At 34.1% G+C, this 22,456-nt stretch overlaps 2 protein-coding genes across 2 annotated transcripts in view; one reads left to right on the plus strand and one right to left on the minus strand.

The window, feature by feature from the left end:
- Nucleotides 1–22,456, minus strand: part of LOC135194233 (aldo-keto reductase AKR2E4-like) — a 237,454-nt gene that overhangs the window by 29,989 nt on the left and 185,009 nt on the right. The window lies entirely within an intron of this gene.
- The window catches only part of LOC113391888 (homeobox protein invected-like), a 75,073-nt gene that overhangs the window by 11,097 nt on the left and 41,520 nt on the right, over nt 1–22,456 (plus strand). The window contains exons 2-3 of the mRNA XM_026628016.2: nt 14,137–15,192; nt 15,602–15,676. Coding sequence (XP_026483801.1) covers nt 14,160–15,192; nt 15,602–15,676 — 1,108 coding nt within the window. The 5' untranslated portion in view covers nt 14,137–14,159. The remainder of the gene's footprint in view (nt 1–14,136; nt 15,193–15,601; nt 15,677–22,456) is intronic.

The raw sequence follows: 22,456 nt of genomic DNA on the forward strand, positions 1-22,456 counted from the left end.
CTGTTAATAAGTTTATTTAAGTTACGATGAATTACTCATTAGCGTTATTAAGTTACGATAGTACTGAATCTCTTATTAAGTAACTAGCTGAACCTGTGACTTTACCTGTACGAACTTTACTTGTAAGAAATAAAACTCTACCCATAGAATACAAAACGTAACCCTCAGTTTTATTCCGAATTAAAAATGTAGCCTATTTCCTTCCCGGGACTCGAACTAACTTCATACGAAATTTCATCTAAATCGGTTCAGCAGTTCAAGCGTGAGATAATATATATATATATATATTCATATATATAATTATAAAACCAACAAACTTGTAATTTGGCGGGTATGTATGCGGATTTTATGAAACTCTAAGCGGCTAAAACGGGGGTTGGAACTTTGTGGTTTATAAATTTCGTGCGAGTAAAGCCGCAGGTTCAACTAGTATTAGTATAGATTAGTTTGAGATATAAAATGCCACACTCGTTGACAACCTCCTGCGTTTATCTACGAGTATAAACAGTTTTTTAAATAACCACCGAAAATTTGTGGTCACTGCCTATAGACATTCGTACCGTGAGAAATACGTCGAACTAATGTTATATATGTTACTATAAAAGCTCGCACTAAGGTAAATCTTAAGATTTTCCAGTAAAACCTAAGATTTACCGACATGAGTTGGTAAATGTAAGTATTTATTATAAAGGGACGACTTTTTCGGACTTTTACCATTCCAACCTAACCTAACCTGACATGTAAATCCTAAGATTTACCAAGTGAATGATGGTAAAAGTTCGAATCTCAAAGTTTTATGGACATTTACCATTCATAATCGGTCAATCTTAGGTTTTACTGGAAAATCTTAAGATTTACCGTAGTTCGAGCTTTTACAGTAACATATACATCATTAAATTTATTTATGGAAAATCAATGATATCTAACTTCAAGCTAAACAAGTTTACCATCAAAACAATATTATAACTGATCAAATCGTACAGTATGACTTAATAAAAAAATATATATATATCACCACGAGCGCTATCACGGATCGAAGCTAGTTTAAAGTTTCTATATCAATTCAATAAATCTATATAAAACCGATTTTTCACGCGTTAAAACCGAAACTTAATTTATACTTTAATTAAACGATAACACGAAACTATATTTTATTACCGGTTTGAAGATATATATGTATATATGTTTTTTATCGGTTTTCGGAACTCGTTTTCTGTAATGGTGCTAAAACATCGATTAGTGAATTTACTTATTTACATTTATTAAATTTATATTTTATTGTGTAGAGTTTGAATTTGATTTGGATGAACTGTTGCGTGATCGAATCAGAAACGAGGAGATCCGTAGATGAACAAAGGTAACCGTCGTAGCGAAGCGAGTCAGCGAGCTGAAGTGGCAATGGGCAGGGCATTGCTCGAAGGACTGATGGCCGATGGAGCAAAAAGTTCTCGAGTGGAGACCACGTACCGGCAAGCGCAGCGTAGGGTGTCCCCCCGCGAGATGGATGGACGATCTGGTCAAGTCCGCGGGTTATCGCTGGATGCAGTCCGCTACTCACCGGTCAAGGTGGAAATCATTGGGAGAGGCCTATGTTCAGCAGTGGACGTCTTACGGTTGATATGATGATGATTATGAACTGTTGCATTGGCTCAGACACCCTTCAAACCGGAACACATTGATATCGCTGTTTGGCGATTGAATGTATGTTGTGTAGGTACCCAAACGGTCCTGTACGAAGCCCTATCAACAATGCCATGGGCAAAAAAGCCCTCTGATTATGAGGCATCTATTATCTATTACATACAATAAAATTGAAGTGTCTGTTTGTAATATTAAAATAACCGCTTTTTACTAAATACACGGTACATATACCAAAATAACATTTTTTACAATTCTTGTCCGTCTGTCTGTTTGTTCCGGCTAATCTCTGGGACGGCTGGACCGATTTTGATGGGATTTTCACTGGCAGATAGCTGATGTAATAAGTACTAATTAAGGCTACTTTTATTTGAATTAGAATTATATATAAAATGATTGCCCAGTGGTTAGAACCGATGATTTCGGGTTCAAATCCAATCAAATGCTTAATTTGTGTTTATAATTCATCTCGTGCTCGGCGGTGAAGGAAAACATCGTGAGGAAACCTGCATGTGTCTAATTTCAACGCAATTCTGCCACATGTGTATTCCACCAACCCGCATTGGAGCAGTGGTGTAATATGCTCCAAACCTTCTCCTCAAAGGGAGAGGAGGCCTTAGCCCACCAGTGGGCACCAGGCTGTTAATGTAATGTAAATGTCAATTTTGAAAATTAAGATATTATGTTCCTTGTCAGTTACACTGGCTTACTTTTCAAACCATAACACAACAATACTGATTGCATTGCGGTAGCATATGTTGGGTACGAATAGTAAAAACAATCCATCAAATTTGATAAAACTTTTTAGTATCAGACGCACAGATAAAACTAATTTACGATTCACGTTTAATTTTCTTAAAATAACTATTAAAGATTTAACAACATTTTGATGTCGGTTTGTTTATCATTTCAGATTTATTTATGATTTTCGTTGGTTTGTTTTATAATATGTCTAAATGAATGTATTTACATTTAAAATCTTGTATAATTTATATTTATATGTAAATATATAATAAATTACAATTATTTTAAACAAATGATTCGATATACAAGTCCTTTTTTTTTAATTTGGTACATTTGCCACGTTTAAGCACGACTTCCGTTTGCCTCAAACTACATGAGGATCTCTTATAACGTTTGTAGTTTGTAACACAATAGTGCGTTTGTCCAACACTGGGCGTATTTATACATACGTAAAATAATAGTTCGATACTATATTTATTAAATAAATTAAATTTACTATTTCTTAGATTTAAGTTTTCGCATCTGTTAATTTCAAATGCACTCCTATGGTTATTTTTTTTTTTGAGCCGAGATGGCCCAGTTTTTAGAACGCGTGCAACTTAACCGATGATTTCGGGTTCAAGTCCAGGCAAGCACCGCTGGATTTTCATGTGCTTAATTTGTGTTTATAATTAATCTCGTGCTCGGCGGTGAAGGAAAACATCGTGAGGAAACCTGCACGTGTCTAATTTCAACGAAATTCTGCCACATGTGTATTCTACCAACACGCATTGGAGCAGCGTGGTGGAATATGCTCCAAACCTTCTCCTCGAAAGGAGAGGAGGCCTTAGCCCAGCAGTGGGAAATTTACAGGCTGCTAATGTAATGTAATGTAATGGTTATATTTTTCTGCTATACATACAATCTCGTCTAAATAGCTGCGTGGGATTTTGGTGATGTTCGCGCTGATACCTGCGACGCCAGCGAGTCCAGCTGACTGTGGAAGAGATTTACTCGTAGCAGCTCAAAATACTGCCTATACATTTCCTCCCTCACATGGAACGACAATCCAACACAAAACAGACGTATGATTTAAGTGCTCAAATCGTAAGCACTGCAGAGTTCTGCTTAATTTGGATTTATCTCGTCCTCTCTTTTGGAATATAGAAAGGCGGACTGGCCAATGTTTCACTTGGCAAGTTGTCTCCACCGGCCATAGACATTGGAGCTGTAAGAACAATTCCTTACACAACAAACCAACCAACCAACCTTGGGAACTAAGATGTTATGTCCCTTGTGCCTGTAGCAATTTGAAGACCTCCACGGTAGAGTAGTGTGTACACCGGTTTTCATGGGTACGCTGTAATAATAATAATAATAATACTTATAAAATAAATACTGTTATGATACTTACAATGACATTACTGTAATAATGAAGTAAGTACTCAATATAGAATATTGATATAAAAATTGTTAAAAAATCAATGAAGCGTCTCGTTAACGGACGGACATATACGGATATTTATAATTTTTTCTATGTTATAGGGTTAAGTTTTACTTATATATAATGTATGTGATTATTATATCTTTATTTAAAACTTGTCAAGACATATACATTGATCGTACACGTATATAATAAATAAATAAATAAGATATCGTCAAACTAAGAGCAGGTAATAATTACGTTGCAAACGTTACATCTAGAAACGTTGATATCATACGTTATACGCAGAAACGTGGCATTAAATGTTAGCATTTTAGCATTAACAGCCTGTAAATTTCCCACTGCTGGGCTAAAGGCCTCCTCTCCCTTTGAGGAGAAGGTGTGGAGCATATTCCACCACGCTGCTCCAATGCGGGTTGACGGAATACACATGTGCTGAATTTCGTTGAAATTAGACACATGCAGGTTTCCTCACGATGTTTTCCTTCACCGCCGAGCACGAGATGAATTATAAACACAAATTAAGCACATGAAAATTCAGTGGTGCCTGCCTGGGTTTGAACCCGAAATCATCGGTTAAGACGCACGCGTTCTAACCACTGGGCCTTCTCGGCTTTATTAAATGTTACATAAATAAAATTATCCCTTAAATGATGACATAAATGTTACGTATGAGAACGTAAATATAATAATCGGTACATTTGAAATAATCTTAATATCAAGTCTCATTGCACTTAAACTGGAAGTTGTGTTAAGTTGCGTTTGTATGTTAACACTTAACTCAAAAACTCTCTCATTAAAGCCTATGTAGGTACCCACTCATCATGTATTCTGTCGCCAAGTATTGTTGTGTTCCGATGTGAAGAGGCACCGGTAACCTAGAAGCTATGTGTTAACCGGTTGTCATGGTATGGGCTTATGAGGAGGAATGAGGACCATGTTGTGAGTAAGGTCTTAAGCATGGACGTGGGTGGATATAGAGGAAGAGGATGTTACTTGTGAGATGACGTCAGATAGAGAAGTATGGAAGAAGAAGACATGCTGCGCCGAAGCCAAATATAATTGCGATAAGTGATATTGTGATGTGTTTCGGTTTGAAGCGTGAGTGACTCAGTACTAGAGACACAAGGGAAGTTATATCATAGTTCCTATGGTTATCGGTGCACTGACAACGCAAGGAATGGTTAACATGTCTTACGGTACCTAAGTCTATGGGCAGTGTTGACCACATACCACCAGGTGGTACTGTTTACCATATATAGTACAAATAAGCAAATGCCTGTTTATCGCAAAATTAAACATTTGAACGTAATAATATATTAAAGTTAATTTCACCTAAAGGATTTATAAAATTTTAATAAATTCCCCCCCGAGTCATAATTCAAGCTATAATATATCTTATCGCTCGCGATCAAACGTCGGCTTGTAAGTAATTTTTCCACGCAACCGTATGACCACAGTGACGTTAATTAATACAATGCAAATCATTAAAAAACACACTCAGACACCTTGAAATAGAGTCCAAAGTCGTTCGTATTCGTTTATAATGAGGAATGACCCCACATAAAGTAATTTTTTTTTCGACTTCGCGACAAAGGTGTTGAAATTGATGTTTTTCAGTAATTTTTAATTAACAATATTATTATGTTTTAAGAAAGAAGTAAACTAGTTAAGATATATACACGGCAACAACCTGTTCATTTCCCACCGCTGGGCTAAGGCCTACTCTCCCTCTTGAGGAGAAGATTTGGAGCATATTCCACCACACTACTATACACATGTGGAATTAGACATGACATGCAGGTTTCCTCACGATGTTTTCATGTATTCAATAACACAATGAAATAAATAACTAACGTTCGTGCATAATTCGATTAGAAGAAATTAAAAAGCCGTGGGAATTAAAATAATAACAAAAAATAATATATAAAACTGTAGACAATAGAAAGAGATAGACAGAGAGTGACAGAGAGGGAAAGGTTGCCTGTGAAATATCGCTTTCTTCCTTACGCGATGATTTCTGTCAATTCGCTCTACTGTGAAACGTAAAAGAACTTCGTTCAAATCCACGATTCAAGTGACAAGAATGTCTTGTCAGAATTAATTATTATTGGGATTCGAATCTAAGACCTCTAGTCATAAGACTATCGAGGTACATGTATATATTTATCAGGTAAATAGCTTGTAATATTATATAAGGTAAAAATAATAAAATTTTATGTTCGATCCTATTGACACCTTTAACAACGATATTGAATAAAAAAAAAAACATTATCATTCAATATTGAGTGTTAATGTGTATGTCCGGCATTCATTTTTTCTAATAAACGTCATTTTGATTGATATTATGCGCGGATATTTATTTTATTACTAGTTATTGTTATAAAAGCCGAGATGGTTTAGTGGTAACACGTGTATCTTTATTTATTATTTATGTAATGTGTAGGCGGACCGGCAAATGGGCCACCAGATGGTAAGTGGTCACCGCTGCCCATAATATTTCTAACAGCGTCATGTCTATACATTGGTCAGTGTGATACATGCACCGCCAACCTTGGGAACTAAGATGTTTTAACCCTTGTGCCTGTAGTTACACTGGCTCACTCACCCTTCAAACCGGAATACAAAAATACCAAGTATTACTGCTTGGCGGTAGAATATCTGATGAGTGAGTGGTACCTACCCAGACGGGTTTGCACAAAGCCCTACCACCAAATAATGTGTTGTACAGATTCAAATCACCGAATTTTCATGTGTTTAATTCGTATTTGGTAGTGAAGAACATCGTGAGGAAACCTGCTCGTGTTGATAATATACAGCATTGATGCAGCGTGGTGTTCACTTCAAATGTTCTCAAGAAGGGAAGCTGTCCTCACTATAGGAGATTTAGGTTTTATTTTCGTCTTAAACTAAATTATTCAGTCTTTTTTGCGTGATTTAGTGACAAGCATACAAACTACATATTTATAATATTACTCGAACATAATATTATATCTAATATATTCAAATCTCGAGATGACTAAAAATAAAATATATAAATATTCTTTATGGATTTACGAAAAAAAGGCGTTTTGATCGTCGACGAAACTGTTATCGGAAGTTTGATTGTAAAATTAAAGTGGATATAAGTGGTTAATTGTCTTATAATCTTATTAATATTAATCAAGAACTGTTAGAACACGAAATCGCATGAAATACGTAAATCTAAGTTTTGTTTATCTTCCGGTGGTAACTTGCTTGTAACATTCAGGAGTGCTCGTAATAGTCCACTTGAATAAAGTAAATTTTGATCGCGAGTCTTCTAGTTTGAGATCGTGTTACAAGTCTTGACCGATTGGTTTCGTGGACATACTATATGTGTTCTGTAAATACGAGGCTTCCTGTTATATATGTTAATGGCACTGAAGTGAATGTGGTAACAGATTCCATTCATCATCATCACCCTCCTGCCTTTATCCCAATTTTACTCGGGGTCGGCGCAGCATGTCTTCTTCTTCCATACTTCTCTGTCGGGCGTCATCTCACAAGTAACATTCTTTCTAACCATATCGTCTTTCACACAATCCATCCATCGTTTCTTCGTCCCCTACCTCTATATCCAGCCACATCCATGCTCAAGGCCTTCCTCACAACATGGTCCTCCTTCAAACAGATTCCATCATAAAACAAAATGATATATGTCCAGTGTACGTTTGATTAGAGCTGAAAAAGGAATACACAAAATTTGGACCCGATGGGGACTGACTGGGGAGGAGGGGGGACTGTGGTAGTTATAACTAAAAATCAAAATTTTTACGCAAATAGAGTCATGCAATTATACGTACTTTAAGGTCAAAATATAAAGCTCGCTTATAACATTTCGGAATTTAGATTCCTTCGCGATCAACCAGATACACCGAAACTTCATCGACAAAAACGTTTCACCGAAACGTTGCACGAAAATTCGACTTTTAAAAACACTCATTCCAACCAAGTACCAGTTAAGCAACAAATTATTATTCAACATAGACAGACCAACGTTGCATTTAATATATATATAACGATTAATCATACGCCATTAAAATTAATAATCTGTGCAAAATCGATATAAATGAGATTTATACATTATATATAATAATTGTAAACATACTTGACACTTATACAAGATAAATATGTTGTTATAAACGAATAACATATATTATAACAATTAATATTTAACACTTATGATATAGCGGTAATTTATAGATTTTAAAACGGCTTCAAATCCGGAAAACAACCTAGTGAACTTAGTGACTTAGTGTAAGCCTGGGTACCACACACTCATCATTCTACCACCGAACAAAACATTAGATTTCCAAGATTGGCGGTGCGTAAGGTACTTTTTTATATTAGCGGTCGGTCAAAGGGCTACCTGATGTTAAGTGGTCACCACAGCTAGACATTAGCGCTGAAAGGAGTATTACCAATGCGCCACCAACCTTAGGAGCTAAGAGGTTATTTGGCGGTAGAATATCTGATGACTGGTTCGTACCTACCCACATGGTACTAAACCCTACCAACAATTAATAGATATAGTCTATCTTGCAATTACAATGTTAATAGGTGGGCACCACTTACCAACTCGTGACATATTTGCCCGTATGCCTAAATTTAAAGTTGTCAGCTGAAACGTTGGACTTTTTTTTTTAAAAGTAAGTTATGTTACTTGTTAAATTATTCAAGTTTCGAAATTGTCGTTAGACATAAATTCAAAATTATTTTAAGCGTCAATAGCGCAATGATTTACGGGCCGCCTAGAGATATAAAAAGTCGCAGGATCGATCCTGACCCCTTTGGGCTATAGTCGTCCCCACTCCTAACACAAGTGATAAGCTTAAAAGGAGGGGTAAATAGGGATAATAGTAATTCCTTAATCAATTCGGGACATATTTAGCATTCTTTAAAAATGTTACATAAATAAATTAATCAACTTCGAAATTCTGGGACAGAAGAAACCTAAGAATTGTACCCAGGTCTTCGGAATTTGCACCATTTTGTGACATCTAGTCTTAAAGGCACTACGAAGAATTTTTTAGTTTGATATTTGAACGATGGTTCATGTAAACGGAATGTAGAACAAAAACTATTATGAAACAGCAGGAAGGTATAACTTTTATCTTTGATAGATCAATATTTAAGATATGCAAGTACACGGTTTCATTGTATATACTAACAAGAAATCAACAGTGACTTCTATTCATACACGATTTAAGAATATTTTTACAACTCTGACGTTGAAAAGAAATGCTTTGAACGAAATACTTAGTACAGAAGAAATTTTTAAAAAATTATGTCTAGACTGTCAAAGGTGTTGGTTACTAAGTATGTTGAAGTATGACGTTCAGCGATTGTCAAGCGTAGCTGTCACGCCAAGACAATAAAGTTGGCACGTCTGTATTAGTTATTCTGTAGTGCGACTCTATATGTTTATATAAATAATTAAAGGTGAAAATTTATACAGATAAAAAAATAAATTTATAATAGTCAGATGTTTGGCAAATGCCCTTAAGTTGTGAGCCTAAAAAAATCGATTTATTTAATAACATAATGCATAGTTCTCATAACAATGAAATAATTTAAAATACAAGTAAACCCGTATTAAAACCTTAGTAATAAAATACACACCTCACCTTTGTTTGAACAAAGAGAAATAAATATTGCAAATTAATATGATAACGATCATCTTTACCTATTATGAGGTAAATAAAAAACAACACAAGGATCGCCCTGTATATAAACGACATCAAACCTTTGCCTTACTATGTATTAAATAAAAATAAATTACAACATATATATTTTTTTAAATTACAATTAACATACGAGGAAAATAAAAATACTTTACAAGGGTCGGTCTGTTTATAAATGATATCAGATGAGACTCTATGACTGAGAACATTAGCATTATTGTAGATTATATTAAAATAAAGTATCATATTATGTTGTAATAATGTATATTTTTTTAAATTAAAAGCAATATTTAAAAAAAAAACAAAGATCGGTATGCTTATAAATTACATCAGACTGTATGAGTGAAAACCTTTGCCTTACAATGAAAAAAAAAGTTTAAATTATACTAGTAAATAAAAAAGGTTATATAGGTATTTCAAGCAGCTCAAATTTTTAGAACCTTTAAATCATCGGTAGATTTATTTTATAAAAAAAAGACTGTAATTCCTAAGAGTGAATAAATCAATTTGAATTTGGAAACGTGTTGGATTTTAATACAAGAAATCATTTTTTTTTTATTATTTGATTGTCAATGACAATCACCGCCGAGCTTAAATAATGAAAGCTATGTAGTTTTAATATTATATTATGTACAGTGACAATAAATTGATTGGAGTAAAGTTAAAAAAATATCCAAAACATTTCCACATATACTGTGAGGTCCTAAATAAAACTATTTAACACTATATGTATTGTCAAGTATAAAAGTTTTTAACCGACTACATTCATAAAAAATGTTTATAAGTATATATTAACAGAATTATCGCGCAAATTCGTGTATAAAAATAATTGTTTAACTTTTATGGTCGTATAATATTATACGGAACGTACACTCCCTGCTTAACGTCCGTAGTCGTTAATGCGTCGTCATCTGCTCACTATAAAGAATCTAAAAAAAATGTGATCTGTCATCTTGACATTTGTTCGCGCTTCTTGGCGGGAAATGTAAAATGGTAACACGATGGTTTTATGACATTTTTATAGATGACTATTTATAAAGTTATTTATTATTATTTTTGCATTGAATTTAAATATATGTTTAGATTATTTTATTGCGATTAACTATTACATAAGCACATATAAATACACAGTGCTTTTTTTTTTTAATACGGCACGCATTCTTTCATTTTTGCCTTATGTATAACATACTATTACATAACCTAGTTAAATATAACGAAATGAAAATGTTTTTACGTAAAGTTTTCTATTTAATTTGTTTATAAGAATAATATTTAATTGGAAATTAATGGTAAGCGTACTTAATGTCACGTCTTAATCATATAAACATATAATTGTAAGGCTCATGACATATATACATACTACTGGGGAATTATAATTGATTCTGTTATTTATTTTGGGTTTTATAAATAAATAAATATACTATAGAGAAAAATTATAAAAAAAAAACTTTGATACTTGACACAATAATTTATGTAATTATTAGGTAAGTGGTCACCATCGCCGATAGACATAACTATAACTTACATCTTCAATGCATCACCAACGAGTGTTATGGGCTTGTGTGCCAAACTGACACAAAAATATTAAGTATTGGTGTTTGGTAGCAGAATGTGTCATCAAGTTAATTAATCAGGATAATCTTTCATAGATTGAATCAAGCATTTCAACTCTTATATTTGGTAGAGTGAATTAAAAAATAATATATTAAAAACCGAATTACGGGAACACGCTATTTAACGCGTATAATATAAATCTTATAATTGCATTATAGTTAATGTCGCATATCACTTTATGTCATTGAACGAGATTGTACTGCGTTGAATTTCGAGATTGTTCTTATATAGTATCTAAACTAATGGCCGTTAATACCTTCTCATAAAGCAGAAGTAATTTGCAAAAAATGGGTTATTGTTAATTGCTCAGATATTTTAAGAGCATCTTTTAAAATTTCCAATTCTAAATCAAACTGTTCGCCATCGAAATTTATGACTTAAAAGATGAATGATTTATAATATTGATAGCACAATTACGGATGCTGCGGGAATCAAAATTCGCCATAACATTATAAATCGGTAACACCTGAAAATTGCGAGATCGTGATATTGAAATAAAACAACCAATTTTCATTATAAATCGCAACTCTATTGCAACGGAATAAAGTTCAAAATAATAAACGAGAAACTTTATCGCAAGTTCAGTGACGACAAAATTATATTTTCACTTTTAAAAATCTTACTGTTCTATGAATAAGGTTTATTATCCTTTGTGCTCGTTCGGTATGTATGGTTGTGTGTGTAAACGAAATGCTCGATTCGAGAGGCGCGTGCGCAACGTGTGTGGTCGACGCGTTAAGGGAAGTATGCTCCACTTGCTTAATCATTTCTTGGTATTTTGTCGCGGATTCGATACTTTGCGATTTAAATTTTTAAATGAGTTTTAAATATTAAGGATGCGGTTATTCGCCGGTTTTGATGGTTTTATAATGAGAGTATTTTGAATTAAATGATCATAAATATATATACTAAACAAATTCTTTATCAACGCACCACTTTTGGGGTAATTTTAATTGAGCAAATTTTTAGAGATCCGCATAATGATAAATTGACCACGTTTTGAGATTAAGAATTGGTAAACGTGATATGTGCGTGTGTGCCTGTGTGTGTATTATGTGTGTACTTATCGAAATAAGTAAATGTATTGTATTCACAGACCAAGACTCATCTGGTCTAATTCATATATTGTGACTCTTTTCACTTTATGACTTTGAGATATTTTTTTAATCTATTTAAAGGTTAAGGACTCATCAAGTACATTGTGTATTTTTATGCTGATCTTTGTAATTTAATAGTTTTATAATTATCGATCAGTTCGAAAAGGTTAACAAGTATTACCGAATTATTACTTGTCAGATAATATTAGATGATTTTACATTTAGGTCTGAACTAGATCTAAATTTATAGTAATTTAAACGACAGATCTTCATGAGAGCATCTTCATTCCGGACAAGTCGAAACTTTAAATTTAACACAATTGACGGTACGAAAGAATTTCGAACACCTGAATAAATTTATCTCAAGAAGAGCTACAAGTTAAAGAAAAAGTTGTTATACTAGCAGAACAACTGACCTGGTTTAATCAAACGAAGTCTACTTGATACTTGGTAGGATTAATACATTTTCATAGGCTTTAACCCAATGATTGCATAGGATGATAATATCAATGGAAAAACAATGTTCTACTTTTAAGTCACGCCGACTGTCTAAAGACGACCAAACGAGTCAATTCTCAAAAAAATTAAAAGAGGTATTTACAAAATATGACAAAAACTTGATGAAACAATTCAAATAATTCGTTTTCTTCGTAGCGAATGGCACCTCAAAACAAGAACTGTCTTGCTTCATTAAAGAATAAAATGTCAATTATAATATTGTGTGTGCTAGTACCCACATGACTAGAAAAAGTAAAATAGATAAACACTTCAGCTTATTCTGTAAAGACTGTAACGTTAGATTAAATCTAATCTTCGTAGACGAATCCAAAGTACTTATAATAGCTTATGTGAATAAGATATATATTTAATTTTAATTTTGAGGCTTCGATGGTCGAACAAAATAATCGCTTCAATAAATTGCAAAAGCAAAAAAACACATAAATTTAATTAATCATGACATGTTTCGACCACAGATAATTATAACAATGTAATCCAAGTAGAGCATGTATCATGTGTGTCCACTATAACTCGTTTTGTCTCTGGTAACCGCAATGGTTGCCACAACCATAGTGGTTAACTTGTTAGGATTTCATAAACAATATCTCGGTAACATTTTAAAATAATTTTACGATTTCCGATTCATCTTTTCACTTGCATTTTGTTTGTTGCTTTTTTTTTTAATAAGAAAGAATCTTTCAAATTAGCCACTTAAGCCTTTGAGCCACTTTGGTAAGTTTTTTTTGTCACCTTTGCCCTTCAATTTATGATCTATAAAGAAGTTAAATTATTTCTTTTTATAGAGCATAAATTCAAGAATCTTTATATAATGTTTGTCGTTAGTCCGCAAACTAACTGTCAGTTCTCGTTGTTTATAATTATTTCCGGAAAAGAGAATTGCAAGTGTTAACTAAAACTCGAAATATAAATACTGTTCGAAGACTATCTATTTGAGTGCAGCATAATTACTTACGGAGTTTAATTAATTGAGTTTAAATTGTCTCCTTCTCGCTTCTTATACGACTTATGAAAGTTGATTCTATAATTCACACGTTTATAATTATTTAAATCCGACTTACAATAATATAAAGTATTATTGCTTATCAGTAAATATGTATGAAAAAAAAATACGTGTGCGTCCCGGGACGCCCGACAGAAGTGATAACTTAAACTGTCTCAAATACGGTTTGCGCTGTTGGTGAGAGTGAGAAAGGAGCCCGTCCTCCGCTACCGTACGCGCAAGAGAAAGGAAACCCAGACAGAATGGCGCCGTAACGCGTTACGTAACAAAGCGGTTTACCCTTCCATAAGAATTTACCACTTGAAAACCTGACTTTTACGTATTATGTATATTATAAAATAAAAAATGTGTTTACTTAAATATATTATCTAATAATTTATTATTGTCTTCCATTAGATGGCGTAACGAAATCAGCAAAGATGGCGGCGGTTTCTTCCGCTCATTTACAAGATCAAATCAAAATCCAAGACCACAGCGATGATGACCAGGATCCGTACTCGCCCAACACAAGAGACACCATCAGCCCTGACTATCACGATGAGGAAAAGCAAGAGGAAAGACCCTTACATACGTCCTCTTTTTCCATTCACAATGTCTTAAAGAAAGAAAGAGAAACGAATAGTCCCGAAAATGTTTTCTCAACAGATAAATTATTGCAGAATACTCCGAATTTCGAGGAAACTTCGAGGAATTCGGAAAGCGTCAGTCCGAGGATAGATGATGAACATACTGACAGGGCGGATATAAGCGTGGATGATAATTCATGCTGCAGCGATGATACGGTGCTATCAGTTGGAAACGAGGCTCCTGTGTCGAGTTATCACAGCGAGAAGTCTCAAGACACACAAGGACTGACTTCGTTTAAACACATACAGACGCACTTGAACGCGATATCACAGTTGAGCCAAAACTTAAACATTAACCAACCGATCCTTCTTCGACCGAACCCAATAACACCAAATCCTCTAATGTTTCTGAACCAACCGTTGCTATTCCAAAACCCATTGATGAATCAGGTCGATCTAAAATCTGGCATACCAAGAATGGCATTACCGCAAAACAGCTTAAACTTAAACCAGCAGTTCAATATGAATTTCGTGAGAAAGAGTCAGGAGTCCTTGAACAGAGTTGACGAGAATCGCCGACAGAATCATAACGTGTCCCCCAAATCGCCAGATAATGTATCCGAGAGGGACTTTATCAATCAGAACTGTTTGAAATTTAGTATAGACAATATATTAAAAGCTGATTTTGGTAGACGGATTACTGATCCGTTGACGAAGAGAAAAACTATCAAGTCGAGACAGTTTGAAGTAAAAGCTTCACCTGTGAAGGAAACTTCGCCAGCTAAGGAGGTCGAGGCAAGGGTACCAGAAGTTAAGCCAGGTGATAAAGGTGCAATAGATCTATCTAAAGGCGATGACAGTGGAAGCAACGCTTCATCAACTCCAGGTAAATAAATCTTTATATATACACTCAGGTATCGTCGTCAGCTTCGCTCGCGTTTTAGGGATATGTCTGGAGGGGTAATTAGTATAAATTAATTACCCGTCCCATCATAAGGGTGAAATAAGAATTGTATTAATATAATTTAATTTGTTTGGTACATATAAATACATTTTTACACACGAAAAAATTCATCAAAATCGTTTCAGACGTTTCTGAGGAGTTGAGTGACATACATACGTACAGAACAGTGATATATATATGTCCCTCGAGGTGGTTAATGGGGGGTGACTGTTTGTGTGCTATAGGTTAAGTCTTCTAAATTTCGTGCAGGTAAAGCCAGAGGTTCAGCTAGTATATGTTGTATAAGCCACTGTGATCTTTACATCTTTGTAAATTTCATAATTGATCACAGGTACAGCAAGCGACGGTCCGATGGTGTGGCCCGCGTGGGTTTACTGCACAAGGTACAGCGATCGACCCAGTTCGGGTGAGTTTTTGATATTGTTTACTTAATTATAACTTTGTTATGTATACGTTCACCTGACGTTTGTTTAGGATCGGTTGGTAGACAAAAAAATAAGGCCTGATAACCACTAACCGCAGACATTAGCATTGTAAGGTAAATTAATAATTTCAGCGCCACCAATCTTGGGAAGATGTTATGTCTTCTGTGTCTGTAGTTACAGTGGGTCACTCACCCTTTACCGCAACATAACAATACCGAGTTTGGTGGTAGAGTATGAGTGGGTGGTACTTACCGAGACGATCTTGCACAGAACCCTACCGAGTAGCTGGTAATCTGCGAATTATTAAGTGTTAATTCACTTGGATTTCAGCCCCCGCTTGTAACGCAAAGTGCTATCAAGGCCTCTGTCCACTGCACAGCTCAAGCGATACTATTAAAAATCTATGCTCTATAATAACCTTGACGGTATTTTGTACTTATCATAATTATTTACCCAATAGAATACAAAAAAAATACTTAAAACTGGTAGTTTAATATTTTTAATTAATCTCGTACTCAGCGGTTACGGAAAACATCGTGAGGAAACCTGCATGTGTCATTTGAAATTCTGACAGCTGTCAAGTCAAGTTGACAAAACAAATGTAAATCATAATTAAATTAAGCATATCCCTTGTCAGGGTTACAAAAAAAAGGACAAACTAACTTAACTTACCGCTTACATCCTCTCTCCTACGCGAATCCGTCTGGTCATAAATGGGTTGATAATTTCAACAATTAATTCGCTTACTATAGCTATATATAGCGTTATGTCATGTGAAAAGCTACCCTAATGTTTAATGTAGTAAGAAGGATCATAATTTGATAAGTGTCGTCAAGGGATGTTTCCCGAGATACAAGGGGCGTGTCAGTTTATTTAGGGGTTGTTTAGGGACTGTGAAATTGATAAGGTTTTCATAAGCTATGCGATTTTATGAAGGGATGATTTTTATTTAATAGGATATATTATCTGGTTATTTATTTAATCTTGTGATGACATGTGTTTTAATAAATAAATTAATAAATAAATATTGGACATCACATACATTACTCTGATCCCAATGTAAGTAGCTAAAGAACTCGTGTTATGGAAAATCAAAAGTAACGACGGTACCACAAACACCCAGACCCAAAACAACATAGAAAACTAATGAACTTTTTCTACATCGACTCGGCCGGAAATCGAACCCGGGACCTCGGAGTGGCGTACTCATGAAAACCGGTGTACACATTACTCGACCACGGAGGTCGTCAAAAATTGTCGTATTTTTTTTTTTTGGAACATATATTTATATGTATGTTTATATATACATTAAACTCATTGATATATAAAATATTTTTTTAATTACAATATATAATTATTGTCATATAAAAAAATTATTACTAATAAGTTATGCTGAGATGACCCAGTGGATAGATTCATGTCATCCATCTTGATCAATGATTGCGCGTTCAAACTCAGGCAGGCACAACTGAATATTCATACTCATTTCGTATTTATAATTCATCTCGTGCTCGATGAAGGAAAACATCGTGAGGGAACCTGGATATGTCTCATTTAAATGGAATTCTTCCAATTTTATAACCATCAATCCACATTGAAGCAGAGTGGTAGAATTAGCTCCAAACCTTCTCTTAATACATATAATTGAACTATAATACATTCATATACATACATACATACATACATACATACATACATACATACATACATACATACATACATACATACATACATACATACATACATACATACATACATACATACATACATACATACATACATACATACATACATACATACATACATACATACATACATACATACATACATACATACATACATACATACATACATACATACATACACATACATACATACATACATACATATAATAAATACATATACGGAAAGTGAAATCAGTCCGCATGTTTTCCACCGCTGGGAAAATGCATCATAATGGATGTAAAAAGAATTAACTTACTCGAATTATAAATAATACATTACATTAACATTAACAGCCTGTAAATTTCCCACTGCTGGGCTAAGGCCTCCTGTCCCTTTGAGAAGGGTTTGGAGCATATTCCACCACGCTGCTCCAATGCGGGATGGTGGAATAAACATGTGGCAGAATTTCGTAGAAATTAGACATATGCAGGTTTCCTCATGATGTTTTCCTTCACCGCCGATCACGAGATGAATTATAAACACAAATTAAGCACATGAAAATTCAGTGGTGCCTGCCTGGGTTTGAACCCGAAATCGTCGGTTAAGATGCACGCAAAATACATATTACACGGAAATGTATAAATTTGTTTTTAAGTTAATGAGATAAGGTTTAACTAAAACAAACAAACGTAAAAATCTAATCAAATTAGGGACTATTAGACAAAAGTACTTATAAATATTAAATGTAGCCGCACGGAGGGTTTCAGACTTTTCTAGTGATGTGCATGTTCCTTATCGATATTTTCTAATTTAATTTTAAATTTCGATAAAATTATTTACTTAATTACCATCGTTGATGCGTGCATAATGTATTATTTAAATTGTAAACGATTTATTACTAAACTTCTGAGATTTATTCTGGTAGATCTACATTCAAAACTCTGGAGGTGGTCAGTTTTAAGTACTCTAGATTGTGTTGTCATCAGCAAACGATTTTGCTAAAGTTAAGCTTGTCTGGAATTGGTTTAAAATATATTCATAAGATTCGATTCACACACAAACATCTAAGTTAAATCTCTGTAATATTCAAGAATAATATAAATATTTACAATAAAAAAAAAAACTGTATAAATAAGGCTCGATGGCAAGAATACTAGAATTCCTCATTGAATCGCAATTCTGATCGTCTGCACGAGAAATGAGAACTGTCACCAGTGGAGGCAATTAGGCGAGGTGCTGTACTTTGAATGAAGGTTTTTGCACTACTTCTCCTAAGTCCAAATCACGTGGGTGTCACCAGACTGTCACTGTCACCAGTATAAATAAGAATCAGTATTGTATTGCGTCTATTTATTAGCACTGTACTCGAACGACTATATACAATATATAAGTAATTAAAACGTATCGATGGACATCACATACGAAGAGTTTGACGACCTCCGTGGTCGAGTAGCGTGTACACCGGTTTTCATGGGTACGTCACTCCGAGGTCCCGGGTTCGATTCCCGGGCGAGTCGATGTAGAAAAAGTTCATTAGTTTTCTATCTCGTCTCGGGTCTGGGTGTTTGTGGTGCCGTCGTTACTTCTGATTTTCCATAACACAAGTGCTTTAGCTACTTACATTGGGATCAGAGTAATGTATGTGATGCTGTCCGATATTTATATGATATTATATTAAGTTTACATTGCATCATTATTAGAGCCTGTGCACACGGCACAGTCTCAACTGCAAATAATTAGGAAACTTTGGTCAGATTTTCATACAAATCTTAATACATTTCCATATGCCCTTACAAACATTCTATAGCTATGTTGTAACAAACAGTACAACTATCAATTAACGAAGAATAACTTCGCTACCGTAAATGGTATAAAAAAACGACGAGCCGTGACGCGTTTCTGCGCAGCAGGTCTATGGGAAACGGTGAAAAAGTGGCCATTATCGTACGTGAACCTCACCCTTCTTAGGTAATCTTGTTTAACATTCATGTTCTATTAAGTTACTAACACATGAACGCGAGTAAACTTAAGTTAGTATATATTTTTTTTATCGTGCTTAGATCGATCGAGGTTTAAACGCATGTTAGGTTTGAATGCAAGCACTGATTTATCATGTGCTCAATTATTTTTTTGTAACTCATTATCCATGTGCCTAATTTCATTGAAATTCTAGTGTTTGTCACCAATCCGTATGGGAGCAGCATGGTGGAATAATCTCCGTACATTCTCAACGATGGAGGAGAGTCCTTGCAGTGGCAGGCTCTTACTCGACTTCAATTACGGCCTTATGTTATCTTGTCCGTGATATATATTTGATAATCCCATAGCCGGTCTTAAATATGTTTTTGCTGGTACTATTCATTGGAAACCGGTGACGATTCAAACGCGCTTTTTTTTTATTAAATATAAATTGTAATTATAATTGTAATTGTAATTGTAATTATATATATATTGTCCATAGACATCGAAGCCGTAATATACTGTAAGCATTCACACCACACAAGTGCACTACCAGGTCGTAACACTGACTCACTCACCATTCGAACCTGATCGCTGTTTGGCGGTAGAATTTATGATAGGTACTTACCCAGAGCTTAGACAATGCCCTCCACTTTTATCTTTTCCTATCCTTCTAAATCTAACATACAAACATAGATATACATTTTCAAGTCCTATACTAGTCTTATTGAATAAAATTTTATCATAAACAATATTTACCGACATATTTTACATAAACGCGATATCAGAGTCGCCGAAGCTGTACTCTCTCTGATCGAGTACGGAGCAGGGTCCGCTGGATTGCAGTAAATAGGATCAAAAAAAGTTACTAAGTCAGTTAAAAAGTCAGTGTGGGCCACGTCATCCAAAAAGACAAGCTCGAAGTCCAGCGAAGATCTGCTGATGTTCAGTAATAATATAAAAACGCTAAAATTTATAAAAGTTAAATGTAAAAAAGGCACGAGCAACTGGGAGCCGTGGATGTTGTAATTTAAAAAAAAAAGCAATACTTACCTTTAACATGAAATGGAAATAATAAAGTTTTTTATATGTTTGTATTATTTAATAATGGCCTCGCCATTTACTTGTGACTATGCATGAGCTATGTGATATCATTTAATAAAATACAATGTATTTCATACAAGTGACATGCTCCGGCTTTGCATGGATTCAATTTATTTATAAATGAAATTATATGATATGATTTATGCACTCGGGAATAACGTAACCTTATTTCAAAGAAAAACATTTTTGAATTGGATATCTTTATTTCAAGATCTTACTCCCTACATACAAGCAATGTAATGCTATAACATTATATTATTAGAATAGATTTTTTACATTTTTTTTACATTAACAGCCTGTAAATTTCCCACTGCTGGGCTGAGGCCTCCTCTCCCTTCGAGGAGAAGGTTTGGAGCATATTCCACCACGCTTCTCCAATGCGGTTTGGTGGAATACACATGTGAAAGAAAATAAAAAATGTTTATTGTGTTACATACAATACTTAATCTATAACAGGTTCGGAACCAAAACCTAGTAAGTTACTAGTAAGGACTAGTACGTGAGTTAAAATTAAAAAAAAATATTTATAATATAAGTTTTATGAAAAAAGTAAGATAAGATTATTTATTTAATTGGAGAACATACAGCTGTTGATGAACAAAAATAACAAATACTTAATAACTATTAGGCCAATAACAGTTCTCACATATTACATCAAAGAGACTGAGAATTGGAAAATAAATGAAAAAAAAAACAAAAATGATAACAAAAATACATATAAAATTAAGTGTCTGTAATAAAAAAAGCCAGTGAGACCACAAGTTAAAAATTACTATGTCTTTGCAAAACGGTTCTGTCATGTATCGCTTTATAATGCTTTCTGCAGAAAACCTCAAAATCTTCACAAACTTCGACAAGCTCATTAAGACTAGCAGACGCTCTTATCAGAAAAGAATTCTGCCTATAATTTGTCTTAGCCGTTGGGACATTAAGTACGGGCTGACGACGTCGATTTATGGTTTTAGGTTAGTCTGCAGTCAATGCGGCTATTTAATAAATAACAATAACATTATAGGTACTAAAATGAAACAAAGTATCCGAACATATTAGAAAAGCTACCTCTAAATTTACTTTTAAAACTCGTCTACGTGAGCACATATTGTCAGAAAGCCCCTAACTCATGACTTCTGTTATGAACTATTATTATATATAACGGGGCGAGATTACTTTGATTGTTGATTTGGATAATTAATTATTAGTTAGCAATAATGTTTGATGGCTGATTTATTTTTAAACGCGGGTCACCCCGAATGGAGTTGTAAGTGTCATGGCAACGCGAGTCGTTATGTTTTGACAAGCGACTCGAATGCGACGGTTGCTTGCAAACCCATTTGCTCTTAATCGAGTTGAATCATTGTAATCCTTTGATATTTGTGGTGTACGATTATTGAATCAATTAATACAGTAATTAGACGATATTAAATATGTTTTATTTTGTGAATATCTCCATTGCACGTCATAGTCTTCCAAATCTCGGATCAATCCCCGAAACCAACTGTACGGCATCCTGCTCTAGGTCAATATTTATTTTGTAGAAACTATATTGAAATGTATGTATATGTTTTTTTTAATGTATTTTAATATAAGTATGTGCATATATTGTTAATTCATTTTTAATTACCGCCTTCATGGTTTTCTGTTTGACCTAAAGGTTTACTGGCAGAGAATGCCTTCAGGTTTTAGGTCCGCCTTTTGTCCCATTTGGTGGTCAATAAAGTATTTAAATAAATAAAATCATTCTCAAAACGCGTTATATCCTCCCGTATAACTTTTATGTATATCTATTAGTTTATCCAGACAGATATAATATACTTCTCCTTAAATAAATTCTATAGAAAGAGTAACAATATCTCATAATCAACACGAACGCCATTGCGTGTTTTTTTTTTAAACTAACAAACGTTTACAACAATTGCGAAAATGATTTCTTTATTTCCCGATGTCCTCGCGTGACGTTGCCTTAAATCGTATAAATATAAAAAAAAAAACTTAATAAATCAATTAATCCATTAATAATTCAATTAAATAAACAA

The sequence above is a fragment of the Vanessa tameamea genome, chromosome 28 (assembly GCF_037043105.1).
Source record: "Vanessa tameamea isolate UH-Manoa-2023 chromosome 28, ilVanTame1 primary haplotype, whole genome shotgun sequence".
NCBI lineage: Eukaryota > Metazoa > Arthropoda > Insecta > Lepidoptera > Nymphalidae > Vanessa > Vanessa tameamea.